General features: G+C 39.4%; 2 protein-coding genes across 3 annotated transcripts in view; one reads left to right on the top strand and one right to left on the bottom strand.

Annotated features, from left to right (window-relative positions):
* Positions 1-1,716: 1,716 nt before the first annotated feature.
* On the bottom strand, positions 1,717-10,078 carry AP4S1 (adaptor related protein complex 4 subunit sigma 1; the record flags this gene model as incomplete). Its single annotated transcript, XM_079537112.1, has 5 exons — positions 1,717-1,845; positions 5,094-5,105; positions 7,514-7,582; positions 8,450-8,536; positions 9,941-10,078. The coding sequence occupies 5 exons, from the start codon at positions 10,076-10,078 to the stop codon at positions 1,717-1,719; spliced, it is 435 nt and encodes a 144-aa protein (XP_079393238.1).
* A 6,522-nt stretch (positions 10,079-16,600) lies between these two features.
* Positions 16,601-21,924, top strand: part of STRN3 (striatin 3) — a gene marked incomplete at both ends in the record, with an annotated part of 53,563 nt that continues 48,239 nt past the window's right edge. For both annotated transcript variants that reach the window (XM_079536796.1, XM_079536795.1), the window contains one exon: positions 16,601-16,915. In XM_079536796.1, coding sequence (XP_079392922.1) covers positions 16,601-16,915 — 315 coding nt within the window. The remainder of the gene's footprint in view (positions 16,916-21,924) is intronic.

The following is a 21,924-nucleotide window of genomic DNA, read 5'->3' as shown; positions in this document are numbered from 1 at the left end:
AACATATTTTATTGCTCACTTTTCAAAAAAGAAAAACTTTAGTTCTATCTGTCTGCATGGTATGTTTTGTTCTGTGCCAGCTCTCTTTGGTAATTGTTCTTGCTTGAACTCCTGAGGAAAGGCTTGCCGAAAGATTCTGCCTCAAATACTGGCCTAAGGATCAGGTATTAGAATTTGGATTTCATGCTGAACCTAGCAAGTTTTCCCCATATAGTTAGTTCTTTATGGATGGATACTTTGTGGGTTTTCTGCTTTCATCACTGTTAAGTATTTTCATTGTCAATTAAAGGAAATAGTTCTGTATGTATTTTTAAAATGTATTTAATTGTAGCATTGTCTCGAATTGAGAAGAATATTTATGTTGGCAACCTGCTGAGATACAGGACTAGGCTGCAGTCTGCTGGCACTGTATGTATAATTAGAGATCAACATACTAACCTTAATTGGAAGTTTGTGTGATAGTTTGCAAGAAATGCCTATACTCTGTGTTGTCTTCAGTTTGAGAAGTTTGAATGCCACCTGTTTCTCAGGATGCTGAGGTTTCCTGGCTGGTAGGAAGAGAACTTGGAAGTTGTAAGCTGTAAACGCTTCTTCTCCACTACACTTCACCAGGCCTTGTTTTCTGTACAATTTAATTCTGCAGCTTACCGTTCTGCAGCTGTCAACGTGCTTTCAAACACAGTGCTCTCACAGTACTCTTTCTGTTGCACCTAGCACTGGCTTGGGCGTCACAAAGAAGGAACCTGATAACTTCATTCTAGAAAGGTAAATTAAAGTAATTGGTGACTTCAGCGATTTAAGGAATGTAGCATTTGGATGCAAATGGATATTTTGTATGCCTTGTGATTAGAAGTTACTGTAAGCTACTTCCTACTGCAGACTTGATTTGTTACATAAATGTTTTGAGAGATGTGCATGTTTCTTCTTGATCATCTTCTATAGACTTTAATCATGATGGATGGGAATAATAGGGGAGAAAACAAAACACTTAACAGTGGTGTTCCAAAATGAAAAAGATGCTGTGTGATTTATGAAGCAAATGTGTATTATAAAATATCAAACCTTTTGATTTTACTTAGTTTATTAATGTTATAATATTTAAGTGTAACTTCTAGTTACAACTTAACACAACATGCAGGAATCTTACATACATCTACACTTATGTTATTTAAATGTATTTTGTAACCAAAATCAGAGGATCTCTGTGGTCAAGACAACCAGCTTTTTGACTAAGGCTGAATCTAGTTTAAAGATAGTCATAAAAGTTACCGAACTTTTACACACAGTGTACATATGAATGAAAATAAAAAACCATATTGTTGTTTTAAGAAGTGTCACTGAAAGTTAGTTTGAAATTGTTTTTCCATATTTTCTGTCTTTCTAGGTCTGGCAGAATGCTACGTGATTCAGAGCAATACCTACACAGTCACAAGTAAGTTTCCATTGCTTTATTCTTAGTTTGTTTGAAAGAAAAAACAATTCTTGAGGAGTTTCTTTTTCTAGAAAGGCTTCCACTGTATCCTTAGCAAGTCTGAAAATAAAGTTTCCACTTTGTGGTTCTATGTCTTTTTCAGGGTACAGGAGAAGCAGGAAATATTTTTCAGCTGATTTAAATATTGCACGAGTTGGTCTTGCAAAATGAGAGGATTGCTTGTTGGTATGCTCTTGAGGATTTCACCATCTTTTGTTAAATGCTTCAGTCAGTCTTGCATCTTCCTAGCTCTCCGCCACTTTGTCGAGCACAAACAGCGGCGCGAGAATTCTGCTGGGGTTTGTTTCCACAATGCAGCCATTTAGCACCATTTCATCCAGTATGATGTGCACTCTGTCCAAATTGAACATGATCTAGAAACGTTACAAGTTAAGTATATTCTGAACTACATTAAAAAAAATTCAGAGAAAAATCTAAAAAAAGAAAAATTTAAAAAGTAGGTATTAAAGTGTGCTAGTTATTTGTCTATTTGTAAGGAGACAGGTCAGCCAATGCTTTTCATGGGCCAGCATTGGAGATATCTGAAGTTGGTACTAGGGTTAGGGTTACATCTTGCACTATTACAACACAGAAGTAAAAGAAAAGTAAGCTTGAATGTAGACACTGGCGATTAATTTTACTGTTGGCCTGAGAACCGTTTATTGCATAAATATAAAATGTTATCAAGGGATAATGATTTGAATGTGAAGATGCCAATGTCCTGTATTTCTTCTAATCAAACTAATCAAGCAATTTGAATTCTTAAATTCTTAAAATCTGATTCTCAAGTATAATTTTCCTTGCCATGAATTGTTGACGTTATTTAGTTTTCTTGAAAATAGCTTCTTAAGAGTAATGTGATTCAAAAAGTTAATGCATTAATCTAGTAATAAATCTTGAAGAAGGCTATAAGTAAATGGCTTGTATTTAATTTACATGCTTTCTGAAAGATATTCACAATCTAACATTCAAGTAAAGGAAGATAATCTGAAACTGAATGCATACCTTCATGTTATCTGAAATTTATCCATAACAATGGATATTTGTTTCCTTAATGTTACTTACCATCTGTCTCAAAAAGTGATCATGCTTTAATACGTCCGTGGTTCATCAAATAGTTTCCAATTTGGCAAACTTAACCACCTAACTTAATTTTAGGTTGTATTTAAATTCCGGACCTCTTTCTGAATTTGACTGTAGGCAAAGTTGCTTCTAAATATCAGACTCAAGCCTTTCAATACTGAGGAACAGTACTGTCCTTAAAACATGAACAATTTCAGTTTCAGAGCCAAAGGTTTTTGTGGTCTTTTTTTGTTTTCCTTGGCAGAGTGAAGACTTAATTTTTTTTTTTTCCTATATTCCACTTTTCCCGCAAATTGATCTTCTCACAAATGTTTTATTCTGATTAGTTATGGCTTCCTTATTACTGTGATGTGAGAATTTTTAGGGAGAGTTGTTCTATTCCTGTTTTGATCAACTGTGACGCTGACCTACATAGGGCAGGGAGGATCTGTTCACAAAGCTAGATAACATTCCATTCAAGTTTCAACAGGCAATAAAGCTAACTCCTGCTGGCTTTTAATTTTTGCCGTCTACTAACTTCAGTGATAACAACACTACAGTTCCCCCAGAGTGGCATCGCTCACCCCCTCCTCTCAACCAAACATAGGCTTCCTTCTTCAGTTGTGTTCACACCTCACTTTACCATGCTATTCTTGGCAAACAGTCAGACTTGCACGGTGAATAATCTTGGCTTTTTTCCCCTTCCTGTAAGCCTTATGACTCTTCTCTGCTGTTACATCTTGACATAAAACGCTGCTTAGCCATTCAAGTCTGCCTGCCCTGCCCAGTGAGAGATGTCTCTGATTTTCAGCAACACTCATCCTCTCCACCTGTCACTTGTTTGGCAATTCACCCCACATTTCAGGGTTTAAAGCCCTGAAGTCACAGATCCACACCCAGCTGAAAATCACCAGAGCAAGCCAGTTTGAGCAGCTGGCAACAGGAAAAGCTATATATGGTGTGTACTGACATGTACATCACCCAGAGCTTTTCATTTATAGTCCTGCTTCCTGTAAGAATAGTAAGTACAGTTTTGGCCATTAGATTGGCAGTAGAGGTAATGGCACCTACTAAAATTGGTATTTAAATGTTCTGCTGGCTATTGGTAACTCCAAGAGCTGCCATTATGAAATACCTTAACAGTACTTTTTAGTCTCACTAGGAGTTTTTATGTGGCACACATACTAAAAGGAGATAAATGTGACATAATCCTGTGTCTCCTTCCCTGAGACAACTTAGAGGCAAATAGTGAAGTGGGGAAGAAGGGAGGGAAAAATGCACATTCAAGTCATATAGAAACATTTTAAGATATCTCAGGATATTCCAGGCAAGTAATTGAGGGTGTGTACAAGCTCAAGACATTACAAAGTACAACCAACACCTTGTGATCAGGTAACGCACCCAGGAGCACAAACAAAATCTGTACAGATTATAGCGTGAGTACATATGTGCTTTGCTACTGAATATACAATATTAAAGAATTTTGATTTCTGTCTGGATCATTCACCTTCATCTTCATTCATCTAAAGGTTAGTTGAAGCTGCTGTTTTTGTTGTTTTTTTCTTTCTTCCTTCTCTTAATCTAGATTCAAGCAATACCATGTATTGTCATTTTATCTTTTCAGATGTTTGCTTTAGGTAATTTCTAGCCTATCTAACAGCAGTTGATACTCTGGGATAAATTCTCTGAAAGTCTGCAAGGTGGCTGATCTTCTGTGAGCACATTCCCTAACATTACGACCCTAGAGAGAAACTTTTCCTTAATGAACAATTTTAAGCTAATCCATGTGAGTTTCCATTTCATCCACTTATTTTACAGTTTACTAACCTGTTTCCTTAAAAATTGTCAATATAAATTCATAATTCAATTTTTAATTATGTGTGCCATGTTCTAAAAGTGGACAGAAGAATACACTTGACTCACATAAAGTATTTCCTGTATCAAAGCTTTTTTTCTATCCTGGAAGAAGCAGCTAGCTGCAATGGAATGTAATGTTCTTTTTTGGATCTAAGCAACATTCTTCAAATACTTGGTTCTAGAGAATGCTCCTTCTTTCTCCCACAAGGAGAATGTAAATATGTTTCTTCTTATATGTTACTTATGTGTTCAAGTAAGCACTGCTTCACCAGTCCAAGCAACACAAAAGTCAGCTTTTTGTAATTTTGTAAAACTTTCACACTTAGCAGCAAGTTGTTCCCCACAAAGCTGCTGCAATAACACTTCCATTTTTATCGTTTGTGATAATCACACCAGGAAAGTAGCTCCTATGCTATCTAAGCTGTAGTTTTAGAGCTACTTGAAATTCCACCCACTTATTTAATACATGAAAGAGAGGCTTATATAGTGATGTTAACACATTAGGAAGAAGCATCACTGGGACAACTTGTTTATTCAGCTAACAAAACTACTTAATTAAAAACAAAACCAAAAAACAAACACACACAAAAAAAGCACAAATGTTACCTATTTCCATCTAAGGTAAACTCAAGTGTATCGTTGACTGCTAGAATATACACCAAAAAGAGGTAAACAAATGGCTTTCTGATACCAAAAAGGATACATCTAATTCACTCTGAAAGAAAGAGAGAAAAACATTAATCACGGTCTGATTTTCATCTCATAGTCATTGAACGTTACATATCCCTTCAGATGATAAAGTCTTCAAAATAGAGATTAAAAAAATTAGGCTGATTAATATTCTTCTATGGACTGCCCAGTTCTGTGTTCTTTACTGTGCTGTTCCTCTGCATTTGATGTGTTACCTACCTCTAACAAAAGCTAAGCTTCTGAAAATTTTACTTAAAAAAACAAAAAAACAAACAAAAAAAAACCATTAAAGTCACTCACAAGTGAAAATGAGAGTATATGCAGTGCTGTCGCAGAGAATAGGCAGAAAAACAGCACCTCTGCTTATGGCATCTTCAGCCCTATAATCTTTCTTCCTCTGCAAAAACAAGATGGCAATGCAAAGTTTATAATTTTTATAAAAACATGAGTGTATACCCACGGTGGTGGCAGCTGTGCAGCACACGTTAGGACAGACAGCAACTCTATGCACTGGACCCTACCACGTACAGCTATTGCTTCAGCCCAACCAACTTCATTTAAGTGAAGTGTCTGAGCTAGCAGCCCTTGTGGTCTCTCTACACTCAGCACATGAGATGGCTATCTTCAGCAGTTGTCTCAGCAAACTTGAGACATGACTCACTTTCTAGAGAAACTTGTTTGTCTCTGTCCCTGTAATGGGAGCATAGGATGACCAGACATCTAACTTGGGTGCTTCAGCTAAATGTTTAAATTTAGAAACAATCAGTCACAGCCTCAGATCCCGCACACTTAGAGTTGAACTTCCCCAGTCTCCGATGAAAGAAAAATGTTCCCACAGAATATTTTTATCTGCTACTAAGGGAATTTACTATATTTGTTGGTATGGATTCCACCATTCACAGACTAGCCCTGGAATTTTAGTTAGTTTTCACTGATAGAAGTACAACTTCTTCTGTGGTCCAAGGATGCTCTAAATCAGACTGGTCTGCAGGTCTGCACTGAGTAACCTTGCCATCCTTCGGTTAGAGATTTTTATTCATCACAAAACTCTATTTTAAGAAGTCTAATCAGTTTGAACTTAGTATTAAAAAGCAGTTGAAAACATTGGAGTGTGTATTCTAAACAGTATGCATGGTTCTTCCTGAGCAGCTATAATGGAAGCGAAGGTGATTCAGAATTACGTACCATAGCACTCACAGTTAATTCTGTTAATATTTGTGCTTATATTTTAATTCAAGCTCTGTAAACTGCATCAGACAAAAACAAAGTGTGAAAATATTTAATACTCACAAACCTAAAAAATAATAGATGAAGTGTCATTCTAGAGAACAGATGTTATTTCCTTTTCCAGAGTTTTGTTTCCATTGTTGTCATAATTTGGTCCTCTAAAATCATGCAAATCCTAAACATTAATCCATAACTGTACAAACTTAAAATATTTTTTGCTCTGTGGTTACTGACAGAAAGCCTAACTAGAATTATGGCCACCTTCTTCAGTGTTCTACCATGTTATATGCAGTTGAAAATAGAACACAAAGAATGGCATGGAAACTCTTTAAATGGTGAAGAGTTTAGGAGACTTTTTCAGTCACGCCCTTGAATTCATACAGGAAGATCTGCCACATCTACTTTGGATCTACTACATAAGCACCATAAACATTGTGTGATGCTCTCTTGTCATTACCAATGTAATACTCTCAGACTGATGGACTATGGAGGAAATTGTATCCACCACACTTTAATAAAGCCAATCTAAAATTATGCTTAAATATTACTCAACTCAAATTTGTTTAAAATGAGATTATTACAAATTCTGTATTAAATAGTGCCGGAACTGTAATTAATAGCAGTTTAGGACTGTGTTCCTACTAAAGTCCTACTAAAGATGAAGACAGCGTAAGCATTAAGTAGGGAGCTGTCATTACTCTCACTGAACAAAATTAGAGGGATAGAGCAAATGAAATCTCAAGAGCCAGAATGTTCTTGTGCCATCATTCTACAGAGGCTATCTGGTACAACTGCTTTAGTAACGATGTAGGAACATAGTCCTAAACTGCTTTAAAAAAAAAAAACAAAAACCCTTTTGAAATATAAAATGCCAGTGGCTATTTTGAGAGCAGTGAGCTAAAGAAATCCCTGAGTATAAGCATATAAGAACATGCTTTCCTATCAGAAACATTTCTGGTATTCCTTGTCTGATGATAAATAGACCATGCATGCTTTTACTTGTCTGAAAAGTCAACTAATACTCTTAATAATTTTTTTCTTTTTTTTTTTTTTTTTTTTTTAAACAGTAGTAACATCATGCTGCTGTTTCACAGTGATATATGAATGTTAAAAAAAAAAAAAATAAATTCTTTTCTTCCCCTGAAAAGACGTTCTCTGGAGCATTGAAGAAGAAATATATCACAGTAGATTCAAAGTCTCACTCACCACTCTGCTGAAGTATTTGTCCAGAACCTCCACAAAATTATGAATTAGTTCATATACTGCCATCTCATTCTGAAAGTAAGTTAAACAAACATAAACATATACAAATACACAATACACAATACACATAAATTAATGTCTTCAGGTGTAAGCTTAAAATTAATTTTCAAGAACTGTAAATCACTGTGAACACTTCAGTTCAGACTCAGTCCTCAAGGCCTATTAAGTAACAGTACTTAGTAATTTTCAGTCAGATACTTTTTTTTTTTTCCTTTTGTTTTAAAAATAAAATAGCATCTTTCTAGGTAACGTATGGATTTTCTTCCTTTGTCCAAGGAAGCTGAAAACAGGGAGCAGCTGGGAATTCACTACACAGGAGACAACTGAGCTGCCTGTGATGCTGATATTTGTTAACAAACCTCACCCCACAATTTTAAATTTATAGAATCACAGAATAGATTGGAAGGTTCTTTAAGATCATCCAGTTCCAACCCCCCTGCTATAATCAGAGACTCCTCCTACTAGACTGGGTTGCTCAAAGACCCATCCAGCCTGGCTTTGAATGCTTCCAGGGAGGGGGCATCCACAACCTCTCTCCAGTGTTTCAGCACTGGTCATGGAAAAGAGTTTCTTCCTAATATCTAGTCTAAATCTACCAGTTTAATCTTCCAGTTTAAAGCCATTTCCCCTTGTCTTGTTGCTACGTGCCCTTATAAAAAGTCCCTCCCCAGCTTTCCTGGAGGCCCCCTTCAGGTACCAGAAGGCCACTATAAGGAATCCTTGGAACCTTCTCTTCTATTTACAAGAAGTACATATTTTTTGTCATGTCTAATTGAAGCTCTCTAATATATACTGCAAATTCCATACTGGAAAAAAAGCTTGAGTTCTTGTCTTTGATTACTACAAGCTTACATTTAAAGACTGCATATAATTTCTTACCTCTGTCTCATTGATTCCAACGACTACGAAAAGGGCTGCATACTGTCGGTATACCAACTTAAAGTCCTTATACTCAATGAAAGAGCACTAGGCAAAAGCAGAACTTGTCAAACTTAGTAGCTGCCAGTTAAACTTGAAACATTATTAATCTTTCCTTCATATAAAGCACATAAAAACAAATGGTTTTCCCAGCGTCCAACAGGTAATTTTGATTTAATATAAGTTTAGGGGGGTAACTTTGAAATTAAACCTTTCATCTATTGACAGAAAACTTAGTATCGCTTCTTATATGGATAAACTGGAACATGTAGAACTGAAAGAATTTGTTCAGGGTTTTAATACAAGGGCAGTCACTATTCCCTCTAAATTTTCAATTAGAAGCACTTACAAAAGAGGCAACTGAAGATCATTTTCATATTTAAGAATGCTCAATCTTCTTATAAATACTAAGTGTTCTAGATAGTCAAAGGGAAAAATCCACTTGCAGTTCACCGCCAGTCAGCAGCCAGTAGATGGTGCTGTTACACACAGCTTTACAAATAACCTTTTCCTAAGATTTTGCTCAGTCCTTGAAATGGCAGCATGCTGTTAATTCTTCTGGTTTAGTTTCTATTTTGACATGCTCTTGCAAGCAGGGTGGAGGAGGTTAATTTCTTCAGTTGCTGTTAATTCTGTGAATCTGCAGTTTATATGGGTGTTTTGTATGATTTTTTTTTCTAGAATTAAATGTGTTAAGACCACTGTTCCAAGACACACAATTAATGAAAAATAAGCTGAATTCAGAACACAAATTAAAAAAAAAAAAAAAAAGCACTCACAGTCACATTTCTCACCAAATGGATCTTGAATTTTTTTGCTAATTTTGGTACTTTTCTTTAAGAACCAACAGCTCAATTATGTGAGCCATAAAAATCTCAAGAGCAATCTAACAGAAATTCCAAAAGCTGAGTTTTCTCACTTTCATGCACAATGTTTAAAAACTTTAAAAAGAAAAGAAAAAGAAAAAAGAAATAAAAGCCTAAAAATGATCTTTTTTTGCCCAAGATGGCTGAAAAATACGTTTTAAAAAAAACTCAAAAACCCTATGTTTTAGGTAGTACGTGATTTGGAATCTTCTCTAACAAGTTTTTTGCTTAAAATTGGAGCTGTCCATGCTATACCTCCACCCTTCTTGGCAAAGAAGACTATGGTCTATCTATAGATCACTACTAGAGAAGCAATAACAGGAAAAAATAAATTATTCCTGGACTTCTGAACTCTTTCAAGCAAAGGAAGTCTCTCCTATGACAGTGATACAGAAAACTCCAAAATCATTATAAGCTCCACAGAAACATTTATTCACTACAGAATAACAGCTCATCTACATGAACACTATGGAGAAACATTTTTGTTCTTCGTGGGTACAAATGAAATAATGACCTACAAAGAAAACTGCCATGTTTCTGGAATTACTTATGTGCAATAAAACAACTAGGGAATTAAAAAACTTACTTGATCCTTTGAACGAGAGAGACAGTTTTTGATTACTTCAGCTTCCAACATTGTCCGCTTATGAATTTCTATATGCTCATAATACCTGGAGAGCCTAGTTTGACCTTGTTTGTTCACCATAAGAAAAAATTTTATCATTTTTTTTTGTTGAGTTCAGCAGTCAATTTGAATGTAGGAATCTATAGGATGTAGGAATTTATAAGATTATTTCTGTGAGGAGAGAGAAGGAAAAAAAAAAATAAATCAGTAAGCATAGGAGTTATAAAAGACGTTCAAGAAAGTGTCCAGCCCAGACTGGCACTGAAAGGAAAGGAAGGAAAGGAAAGGTAGGCTCTGCAGTTTACAAAAACTACACATGGGGCTTAGGAGAAATTTCTAAGGAGAAATCTGTTAGTGTTAATCACTTAAAATAGCTTAATCTCTAAATAAGTATTAATCCAATCCAACATTAATACAATGTTACTGAAGCACAGACACGGAGAATAAATACACCAAATACAAAGTACAATGAAAAAGACTATCAAAAAGAACACAGAATTTGCTTACCATACAAAAACAGGCATTTTTTTCATATTATTGAAAGCAGGCAGAAAAAGGTAAGCTGCATATATATATATATATATATATATTTTTTTTTTTTTTTTTTAAATGAGGTTTTTTTATTATTTTCTTCAATGCTACAAAATGGTTACTGTTACATTTTCTGTCTGACTCTCCTTGGATCAAGCCCTTGTGTTCTTGAAGCATACACATTGGCAAAACAACAGCTACTGCAAAAGTTATTTCTTCATTCCAGTTTTAAAGACTTGCTTCTTGCCTGGTGCTTTAGAAGTTATAATGCAAATACCCTTTCCTAACATCTCAGAACTCCTGAGAACAGAGAAGAGTACAATGCAGCTGTGTAAAAACCATGTATCTTGGAGAAAAGGGAAAAAATAGAAAATCTATTTTATCTATAGATAAAATAGGTATCTATAGATATATACCTATATCTATTGATATCTATCTATCTATTTTATATGGTAGAGATAGGAAAAGTCCCAACATATTGTGCTGACATCAATTACTGCTTACTTCTGATTAATACTATCCACCTAGTTATTTTCTGAAAGAAAAGCCATCTCTGTTAACATCGCTGCTATTTGAAGAAAATGATCACTTCATGCTGTGGTTTATTCCCTAAACAAAGAAGTTTAGATTTCTATATTAAATGCATCTACATGATAATGACAATTTGTTTCTTAACGAAGTGAACAGTGATAACTTTATGTTATCTACAGTTTCAAAAGCATTGTCAGTAAGGAAAATGAAACCAGAGGAAACACTAGGATTGTAACTGTGAGAGCTAATTAAATAAATAAAACTTATTCTCAAATATGTATCACGTTTATCAAAAGTGATTAGAAGATGTTGTAGAGGCATTTCTTATCCTTGGTTAGAAATGTTTTAAAACGCCATATGTTGAGAAAAAAATCACACACCAAACCCACAAAAGTCAGTCAACAATAAAAGGAAAAAATCCTGCCACTGATACACAGGTTCATACAGACCTACTTCAGAAAAGCAGCCTGGGAGGAGCAATACTGCCTTAAAGAAATCTTCACCAAAAATATTTTGAAAAAAATTCTTTGACTGGATTCTTTTCTATCAGACATACTCCCTTGGAGAAAAAAACTGCTTTAATTGTGACTTGCAGTTAGAGATGATAACTTTAATCCTCTTCTTCCCTTTACTGTCCTCCTCACACAGCTATTTACACAGGTAATATATTTGAAATGGAAGAGTAGATAAGAGAAAATACCAGAGGATGCATCAGCTATCAAGGAGAGCTCTTCCTTTGCACTACCGTGCATCTGCAAGAAAGCTTTTATCCCCCTTACTCTGAAAATTCCTTTTTTATCTGCTCTTGTGTAGGACACCTGCAGGGAACAAGAGTCCAGAATCAATACAGATGACAATAGTCTGCTTGCAACCCTGGCGGTCTGTTTTCTCACCTCCTAGACAGAGTGAAGACTCTTTATGTCAAGAAGAGAAGTGCCCTCTTGTTGGTTCCCTCAGACGGATGAGTCAGGGATGTCAGTAAGCGCTGCTGAAGTGCACACTGCTTGTCCAGGCTTTGCACTCTTCAGGGAGTGGAAACGATTCTCTGAGAAAGAACAAATGAGGCAACTGAGACACAAAAGGCCCAGATGGAAGTGTATTAAGGAATCTTCACTGTCAGGTGGCATTTCAGGCTGACATTTATGATAAAATGAGAAGGCAACTCCTATATAATCTTCTCTGCATTTCGTGTATGGCCCTATTTTTTCCTATTTTGTATTACTGCCTTAATTTACAGAGGAGCGGTAAGAAGAGATGCCTTAATACTCAGAGGAATAAAAAAAGAAAAGTATGCCAGTGAGATGAATCAGCCCTGTCCTTGAAGAGAGCTGGTGTATTCTAAGTTACCACTAAGGAATATCTAACAGAAAAAAAAATCCTTATGAATTGATGTACATGTATCCTATTGCAGGATTGCCCCTAATCCTAATTATTCTTTTGTTAACCTAATCTTCCTAGTGCTTAATCCCTTTCTGGTGTTATGACTAATGTATCTGCTTATTCTTTCATAAGGCCTGTACTATTTTACCTGCAAAAATACTTCAGACTCAAATTATTATTTTTTAAATCCTTACAAATGCTCTTACCCAGAATCATTATAGAAATATGAATGAATTATGCTGTAACAGAGGCAGAGCCACGGTAGTAGTCAAATGTGTCACCTGTCATAGTAGTAGTCACCTGTCATAAAAGACAGACATCATTCACAGTATTAGAGTAGGTGATTAACATCTGCAGAGGAGAGGCCTGCAGTATCACCTGTTATTTCTCTAAGTATTTTGTTGCCAGCCTCAAGCACAGCTTCTAACATTATTTTTTTCTCACACAAACGGCAGTAAAAGCACACAGTCTTCTGCAGAAATCCTGGAATACATTTCCTATCTGATTTACATGTCAAATTACAGTCTTCTGCAGAAATCCTGGAATACATTTCCTATCTGATTTACATGTCAAATTACATATATATATATATATATATATATATATATATAATGTAACAGTATGCACAGCTGTGCATGTTGATGAGTGGAGAATGTCCCATTGTTCCATCAAGTTCCATGTATTTCAGGAACTAGATTTTATGTCCAACAAGCACTACTTACAAAGACAGTTCTGTTTCTTCCAATGCAACTCCTACATGCTTTTCTGTGCATTCTCACGTGCGTGCCTGCATGTGTGAGTGCATATATGCTCAAATCCAATATGAATTACTATGCCTTTCTGCTTACAGAATCGAGTGCTTTATGAGAATTGGTGACAAGATGTGAGCCTTTCATACTGCTGCCATTATTTTGCTCATTTTAGTTATGAAAAGATGTTGCTATCTGAAGGCTGTTTGTCAGGAATGAATAGGCAGCCTCATTCCAGGTCAGCGGACAACTATCTGCATCACAAATGGGCTCAAGAATAGAAGACTGGAGGGGACTACCCAGATCCCCGATGGCCTGTCAAGCCCAGCTCTCCCTGTCACGGTTAGCCATGCATTTGAAATTGTGTCCAGAATAGCCTACAGTATCTGCTTCTGTATCTACGAGTACCTGTGATGCACTGTAACATCATGGAGACTCTGAGACACAAACAAAATCCAAACCCACAAAAATACCATACAGAGAAGACATAAAACATCTTGAAATTGTGGTCTTTCCTTCCAAAGTACTGAAGTGTGAACCACAGAGCGGCTTGTCTATTTCTTCCACAAGGGGTTTCTTCTGTATGGCTAATTTGGCATACACATAAACCACGCTCAGCATAACTCCTGTGATATACATGCATTGTTATACACTGTATTAGATCTCACCCTCATTAAAGTATCTCTTGCAGATAAATATCTGTGAGAAAAAACTGGAATCATGATCGGTGCTTGTGACTTACTGCAGCAGACTGATGCAGTATGTAGTTGTTGATGACCTACACCATAACTTTAACTCATTCTACACCAATAGATAAGCTGAAGATTCAACAACCCCCACCTCACAAAGTGAGATGATGCTGGATTTTTCTGCCACTAAGCAGGCTCATTTTTCTCACGTGTTTGTATACATAACTCCAGCTTTGTACTCAAACTCAAACCCACCCAGTTTGCTTCAAAACACCATAATGGAAGCTGTGAAGGATGTGCTTCCAGGATGCCAGCTCACTAAGCAGCGTAACCTTGTGAGGCACCGTAACCTTGTGAGGCACCGTAGTGCAGACTGTCCCTGTTGATGAGTCACACCCCTCTACGTGTCTTTTCAGATACTTGCTGAGACCTCTTAGAGAGGCCAAGCCTGCAATACCTGTTCTGTTGATAAAAGGAGGTCTTACATCTCCAGTGTGGCCAGACCAGCAGATCTCATATGCAGTAATAGAAAACACATTTTAAACAATTTTAATTACATCTCCAGTAGCTTATTTTGACCAAGATTTCACCAATATCTGTACATACATACTCTGACACATAGATTATAAAAAAGAAACAGAACCCCAGTTTGAAACCTCAGGCAACAGAGTTCTCATTCAGATTAGATTTCTGTCAAATTAAAACCTCTCTAGTCAACATTCACAGATGTAGAAGTTATTGTGCTACATCAAAGTTCTCCAACACTTTAGAACTCTGACTTTAAGCATATTTAAGAGATCAAATCTAGCAAGCAAGAAACACGTGGCTATATTTTTATATATTTGTTTTGACAAGAATTAAACAGAACTGCAAGTCAATAATTCACTGCACTAACTCTATTAATGAGTTGATTTTCTGGACACAGGTTTTAATTGTGTTTTGCCTGTACTAAATGTAGAACAAAATAGGTTAATCTGGAATTAAAAATAGCCAAGTGATAGAAGTGCAAGCAGGGGGGACAGCAGGTGGGCAAACATTTTTGAGGTATACATTGGTCTGCTCAACTTCCCAGCTACAAATGCATTGTGAAAAGCCATGCAGCAAATGAAGACAGTTCATACAATTGCTATCTATGTTCTATTTTTGTTCTGACTGCGGACAAGGTTTTAACAAAAGTCATATCGATAAGAGTAACCATTTTTGTATTCTGGGTCTTAGTGTTCAAATTATTATCCACCTAGAAATGAAACAACTTTGTCAACATGGCTTTGAAATAAATCACCATATTTAACTTCAAGATCAGGAATTTTAAGAAAAGCAACCTCACTGGTCTAGGGAAGCCAAGGAGGAAGGAAGCTGTAAAAAAGTTTTCCTTTGCAATGTGGTTGTCAGAATGCTTTCTGAATATAGTACTGAAGCTAAACTGCAGCAACTCCAAGGTATTCAGCAATGAGGAACATCTCAAGGGCTGGAATAAAACAAAGGGCTAAGCTGGCTGTGAGGTAAGGTGCAGTTTTTGGTAATGATTTGATACTGTCAGGGGACAATGAAAAGATCTGCTGAGGTGGAAGAGTTGGATTTAGACAGGCTGATCAGTGTGGAAAAGGGAGGACTGAGGAAATGATGGTAGGAAATGACTTAATGGAGAAAAGTCGGATAGGAACTGGTAAAACAACTGAAACAGCAACGTGCACCTGAGGAGAGGTCAGCAGAGAGGAAACGCCAGCATTGGGGCAAGCGGGATTTATTTTCCAGCACTTAAGACAATTACAGCACTGTCAAGAATGAGCCCGTTAAGGACACTGTCCATGTCCCTGCCCACATATACAGCATACACGTATTTATAGGGAAGCAAAACCAAATCCCCCTGTTACGCGAGAAGTAAGGCGGCCTACAGATCCAACAGGATGTGGTGGTCACTCGGAAGCGCTGCACTTCGGAGCTGTGCAGTGCAGCAGAGGAGGTGGCACTACATATATGCTGTGCCACCAGCCCGGGTTCAGCTGCCGTGGCACACCGAGCCCGCAGCTGCTAACGACGCGCCTGTCACTCGCGAAAGCACCCTCGTGCGGTTACTGCTCAGCTGGCTCTTCCCATCACGGAGGAAAAACACTACACAAACCCCTCAAACGCTACACCACGAAGACGACCTTCGTTACAATACAGTTAAGATGGGGCACCACTAGAATACGCTTAGCCAACCTATTCTAGAAACACCTACTTGTGAAGCAAACCGAACGCCTCCGGGAGCCCTGAGCACTGCCCCGCGAGGCACAACCGGAGAGGCCTCACACACCCCCCCGCAAGCGCCCGCCGCCTCGCCTCGCCTCGCCTCGCCACGCGCCCGCACCGGCGGCGACGGCGGGAAGGACGCGCCCCCCCGCCCCCGGGTACGGCGCTCACCTCCCACAGGCGCACGCGCGCTCCGTCGCCTCGATGAGCCGGGAGGAAGAAGCGGAGGGGAGAGGGGAGCGACTTCCCGGCAGGCCTCGCGCGCCGCGCCGCTCCCCCTTCCCCTCCCCGCCCGGCGCGGGTGGGTGGGCCGACGGCCGGGAGGCTGTAATGGCGGCTGGCGGCGGCTCGGCGCTGCTCTGACACCCGGATACCGCTCGGCGCGGCCCCCCGCCTCCCCGTACCCGGCCCGCCTCCTCCCACCCGTCCCAGCCGGCGCCGCTCGCCCCCTCCCCGGCCCCTGTTCCAGGCTCCCGCCGCGGGACGAGAAGGAGGGCTCCCCGCAGACAATGGACGAGCACCCTGGAGCCGGAGGAGGCGGCGGGATGGCGGCCGCGCCGAGGCCGCAGCAGCCCCCGCCGCAGAGTGGAGGCAACGTGAACCTGCAGCCGGGCGGGGGCTGCGCGGGAGCCGGAGCCGGCGGCGGAGGGCAGCAGCAGCCGCAGGGCCCCGCAGCCCCGGGTGGGCAGGAGGCGGCGGGCCCTGCCGAGCTGTCCCGGCCGCAGCACTACACCATCCCGGGGATCCTGCACTACATCCAGCACGAGTGGGCTCGCTTCGAGATGGAGCGGGCGCACTGGGAGGTGGAACGGGCCGAACTGCAGGTACGGGCTGGGGCGGGCTCCGCGCGGGGCAGGAATCGGCCCGGGGCGCTCAGGGCCGCGCGCGGGCGGCGGGAGCGGGGCTGCCCGGGAGAGCGGGGCCGGCGGCTCTCTGAAGCCGGACCGGTCGCCGGGGACGGGGGCGGTACCTGAGCGAGGTCCGGCGGGCGAAGCGACGTCGTCGGGCGACGGGGCTGGCAGAGGCGCAGCCCCTCACGGCCTGAGCTGGGCTCCCTTCCCTGGGGCAGCCATTTTGGTTTTTAGCATGGCGCCCGCCTGGGCTGCTGGCTCCGGAGTCAACCCAGCTCCGCGGGCCTCGGGGGCCGCGTTTGCGTCGCGGGCGCCGCGGAACGCCGGAGGAGGGCGGGCGGCCGCTGACCGCGCTGTCCGGTCGCGCGAGGTAGGGCCCGGAGCGCCCTGATGGCTGCCGTGCCCTCCCCGAGCACGATGACTCGGGGAGCCGGGCCCTGCTCAGCCCTGGGTGCTGCTTTGGGAAAGCCGCGGCCCGCGGGCATGGAAGGCTCTTGCTGCCTCGGAGCTGAGCGAGCGGCCCCTTCGGGGTAGCGGGGAGGTGGCAGTGCTGGCCGAGGTGGGAGAAAGCTAAGCGGGGTCGGGAAAACCTTCAAGGGACGGACTTGACCGGGTGTTCCAGTTGGACACGGGTCCAACACATGCTCTCTTTCCTTCTTCGTTTCTTGGGAGACCTCGCGTGGGAGAAGCAACTGCTGAAGAATAGTGAGGAGCTGATGGGTCTGCAGTGTACTTGTCCTGCAAGTACAAACTTTGTGTCAAGAGCAAAAATTGAACAACTCTAGAGGGCAGGGAGCAACTGTTTGAGTTCCAGTATAGATCTCTCACCATAAATGCTTGCTTTTCATAATGGAAAAGATCTATCATAATTATGTGTGCATATAAAATAAAACCACGCATCACAAACTTATCTGAATGAAGTCTGCTTAATTTGAGGCATTTGTGTATGAGTAGTGTGTACTTTTTTTATCCTGTGAAAACAGTTTAATTGTTCAAAAAGAGTATTTCTTATTATGATTTAAGCATTGGGTGAATGCTTGCAGTCTTGAAGCAGCATTCCATCGAATTGCACTGTAACTACAGTTTGTGATAACATGCTTTAGCAGCAGCCAGTGTTTGTGATATATATATATATATATACACACACACACCTTTAGACTGAAGAAGAGAGATCTCTACCTAAGCCTGGACGATTCAGGATTTCTCTACTCTTATACTAAACTTGTAAAGAAGTATCTAATTTGCTGGGTTCTTGTTGTTGTTGTTACAGCTGTAATTAAGATAGAATAAAAGAAAACAAAGCAAAAGAAAACATCACACTCTTTCCCCCAAGAAAGAAAACAAAGAGATTTTGCACTGTGTGTTTTACTATTTTAAACCGTACAGAACAGCTGTTCCTAAAATCGGTGTGGTGAATATGGGTGGGCATTTTCAGTAGAAAGCAATGGACTGGTTCTCATATTTTCTGTAGTGTCAAAGTAGTGTAGTACTGTATTCATAGGGTAAATAGATCACTTAGTGGTGTTCATTAGCAAGTAAGGCCATCTTGAAGTACTTGTTTTATGTATAGGCTTGTGACTTCACAGTGAAGTACCTCATTCTATAAATGTGAAGCTCAATTCTGAGATGTTGAAAACTCTGTCTGGAAAGTACTGGTTTGAACTTATGTGCCCTCTAGATACTGTGATGTGTTTCTGCCAAGTCTGCTTTTTTTTTTTTTTTTTTTTTTTTTTTTTTTTTTTTTTTGTAACTGTCATTTGTCATCCACAGCCACAATGTTTCATTTGCTTATTTCTTAATCTGCCATCCTAATTCTGACCCTGGCTTTGTATGTGTTGCTTCACTCTGTGTGTGTGTGTGTGTGTGTGTGTGTGTGTGTGTGTGTGTGTATGTATTAGCTCATGGGAAGCCAGAGGCATGCTCACTGCCAAGTGTGTATGCATGAGGAGAATTTCATTTTTTTTGCTAACTTCAGAAGCCCAGGAGAGAAATGTGGTTAGGAATGAGGCAGGGAGAGTGTGTTCTCTTTGCACATTAGATATCAACCTTTATAGTGATTAAGTTCAATATGAAACTGTGTTGAGAATATTTTTGGAAGACGTGTATGGAAACCAGTCCTATGGTTTTGTATGTACGTGTGTGTGTATGTTTATAGCATATAATTACTTATTGGTCTTGCAACTCAAGTAATAAAGTCACAGTTTATTCTGTGACTAATAAAGCCCTGACATCTTGAACCCCAAACAACTGTTTTGCCCTTTGAAGCCACTGTGATTGTTGTTCATCTGTGAATGCAGCTTCCTGAGTTGAATAGGAAAAAAATTTGGTAGCATGACAGTAGCAATTAATATGGAAGCAAGAAGCATGAGAATTAAATTTGTTAGGTGCAGCTGTCACCCGTGCAGGTAGTTTCTTCCTTCTTTAGTAATTAAAGGTTCCTTCCTAAGTTAACTTGATAACTTCACAAGTGATACTTTATGAAAAGTATGTGGAAAACCAAGTGACTTAGCAAAATTTTGTCATTTTATTTTCCTGTTCTGAACTGAAGATTTTTCCAATGAATGAGATTTTTCTCCAGAGTATGAAACTTATGGGAACTATTGAGTGATTTTCCCACCTCTGTTTGTTTTCCCCTGCATGGTTTAGGTGACAAGTAAGAGCCCTCTTTACAAATGGGGGCAAGGCAGATGGGCATACGGTCTGCCATAAGCTTTTGTTTGTTTTTCAGTCTTGGATCTTGTAGTGAACTTTTTGATCCCTTATAGTACTTGTGTATGGGACATATCTTTAGAATTAATTTCAATTGCAAGTTGCTTCATCATCTTGAGGTTTATGCCACAGCTATAATAACTGAGCTTTGGTCCTTTGGATCTGAAGAAGTTCTGTACCAGCATACTAGTCCATGTGTGTGTCAGACTCTGAACCTCACATGTTAGTTTTTCACTGTTCTCTTAAATTGTTTAGGTATGTGGCTATTCTGCCTTTGTCAGTGATGAACACTAATTATTTCCAAATCTGTGTGCCTGTCAGCATCAAGTATAGAAAAGTCAAATACTTGGATTTTAGTATTTAAACTGTAGTGTACTTTTCCCTTCACTTACAATACTGACTGCCACAGTAACTTTATTAGTGTTTCCTCACTGTTGCATAGGAAGGAAATATCTGGCCTCGCTTGGTATTTTGAGCTCTTGAATAGGCTGAATCTGTTCTGCAAACTAAAAAGAGGATGATTCTCAGTGTAACAATATTGTGCAATCACAGCTGAAATTTCAATCTGTGAGTGTAATGACCTTCATGTTGGGTTGTTGTTATACTGAGATACATGCAGTTCATGTTGTCTAATACGTTTGTCTAACATGCTTAGAGGAGTTAAAGCAAACCATTGTGGTTGGGTGTTACCTCCTAAAGGAAACAAGTTTTGTATTGAATATGTAGGTGGCTTCATAGTTGCATTAAAAAAAAAAAAAAAAAAAAAAAAAAAAAAATTGTAGGGAAAATACTTTGGAGTTGCACTATGGAAACTTACGGGAAGTAACAATATTGTGCCAAGGAGGATTTTCATAGGATCATCCTGCAACTTTTCAGGTACCCAGGAAAACCAGGCAATTTCACTTTCTTTGTAAGCTTGAAGGCTGAGACACTTAAATGGCATCCAGATCTTAGTTGTTAATTAGGTTAATTGGGCACTTTCTTCAAACTTCTGAACTAGAAGATGGTAGTATGTGTGCTTTAAAATCATGCTGAGATACATTGAGGGAAACTTAGCAGTTGCTACTTCCAGGTGGTTTTTAACAGTGAGAATAAGAAACATCAATTCTCAGAATGTGTCCAATTTCAGTATGCTCAACATGCATCCTTCTATTCTTCTAACTCGAGTGCTAAAAATTGATATGTTTGTTAGTGCATTTTCCGTAATATAAAGTGACAGCATCAGTAACATCTGGTTCCTAGTTCATCTAATTTTACAAGTGCTTTTTTTTTTCCCCAACTATTTATTGATATTACAGGAGCATTCTATTATTTAATGTTTTGTATTTTTAGCATATATTTAATGAAAAGGTTATCCTTGAATGTGGCTTTTTTTTTTTTTTTCTGGGGGATAGAATTCAGATCATTAAAGGAATTTTATGATTAGGCCCTTTAGGTAAGATTGTAGACATGTAAGCTTACGTAAATGTTTAAATATGGTGAACTAGATGAGAAAGTTTTCAGAGTATGTGCTGTGTTTGCATCTTTCAAAGCATTTACAAATCATAGCAGTGAGCAATTGCTGAAACACTAGTCTGCATTGAACCTGGTTTTGCTTTTGTTACTTAGTTGAGCAATAGAATGGAAATGTTAGGAGTATTTTGTTCTTGAAGGGGTGGTTATTCAGATAGCATAGACATCACCGTGCTTTTTGCAAGCGTGTTTCCTTAATGGTAAATTGGAAGTGAAATAAGGGATGAGGGTTGCAGAATGGCCATTATTTTCACGTTATGAAGAAAGAATCATTGCGCCTCAGCTGACATCAAGGAAGTGTGGTACAAAATCCGAAGTATTAAAAAAAAGACAGCTTTTTGGTAGCCCTTTATGTAGAGTGAGATTGTAGCTGCTGAAGTGTTCTTTGGTCAAAAAGTGTTTAGATGAGGTCGTGGAAGAGAAGTCCTAGGGTGCTGGTACTCAGAGGTGCTGCTGCTTTTACTGGAGATTGGGAATATTTTCTGATGCTTATTCTTCTGTTTTTCTTCTATTCCCATGGAGCTGCCTGTTTGACTGGGATTAAAAGTGGTATCCTGGGCTGTTGGTATGACCAGAGAGAGCCATTCTTTATTCTTTTGACCTCTAAAATCTCTCTTGATATGCTTTGTTTTTATTATTTTTAAAATACACCTGCAATGCAGTTTTGGGTTTTTTTTTTCCTTAAATAACAATCTGGATGGAGGTTTGAGAGCATTAAATGTGATTGAACACACAAAGGTTGCAGATGATACGAAACACAG

The sequence above is a fragment of the Tetrao urogallus genome, assembly GCF_951394365.1.
Source record: "Tetrao urogallus genome assembly, chromosome: 6".
In the NCBI taxonomy this organism is placed as follows: Eukaryota; Metazoa; Chordata; class Aves; order Galliformes; family Phasianidae; genus Tetrao; species Tetrao urogallus.
Note: the sequence above shows the minus strand (reverse complement) of the source record. Positions and strands in the feature narration are given on the sequence as shown.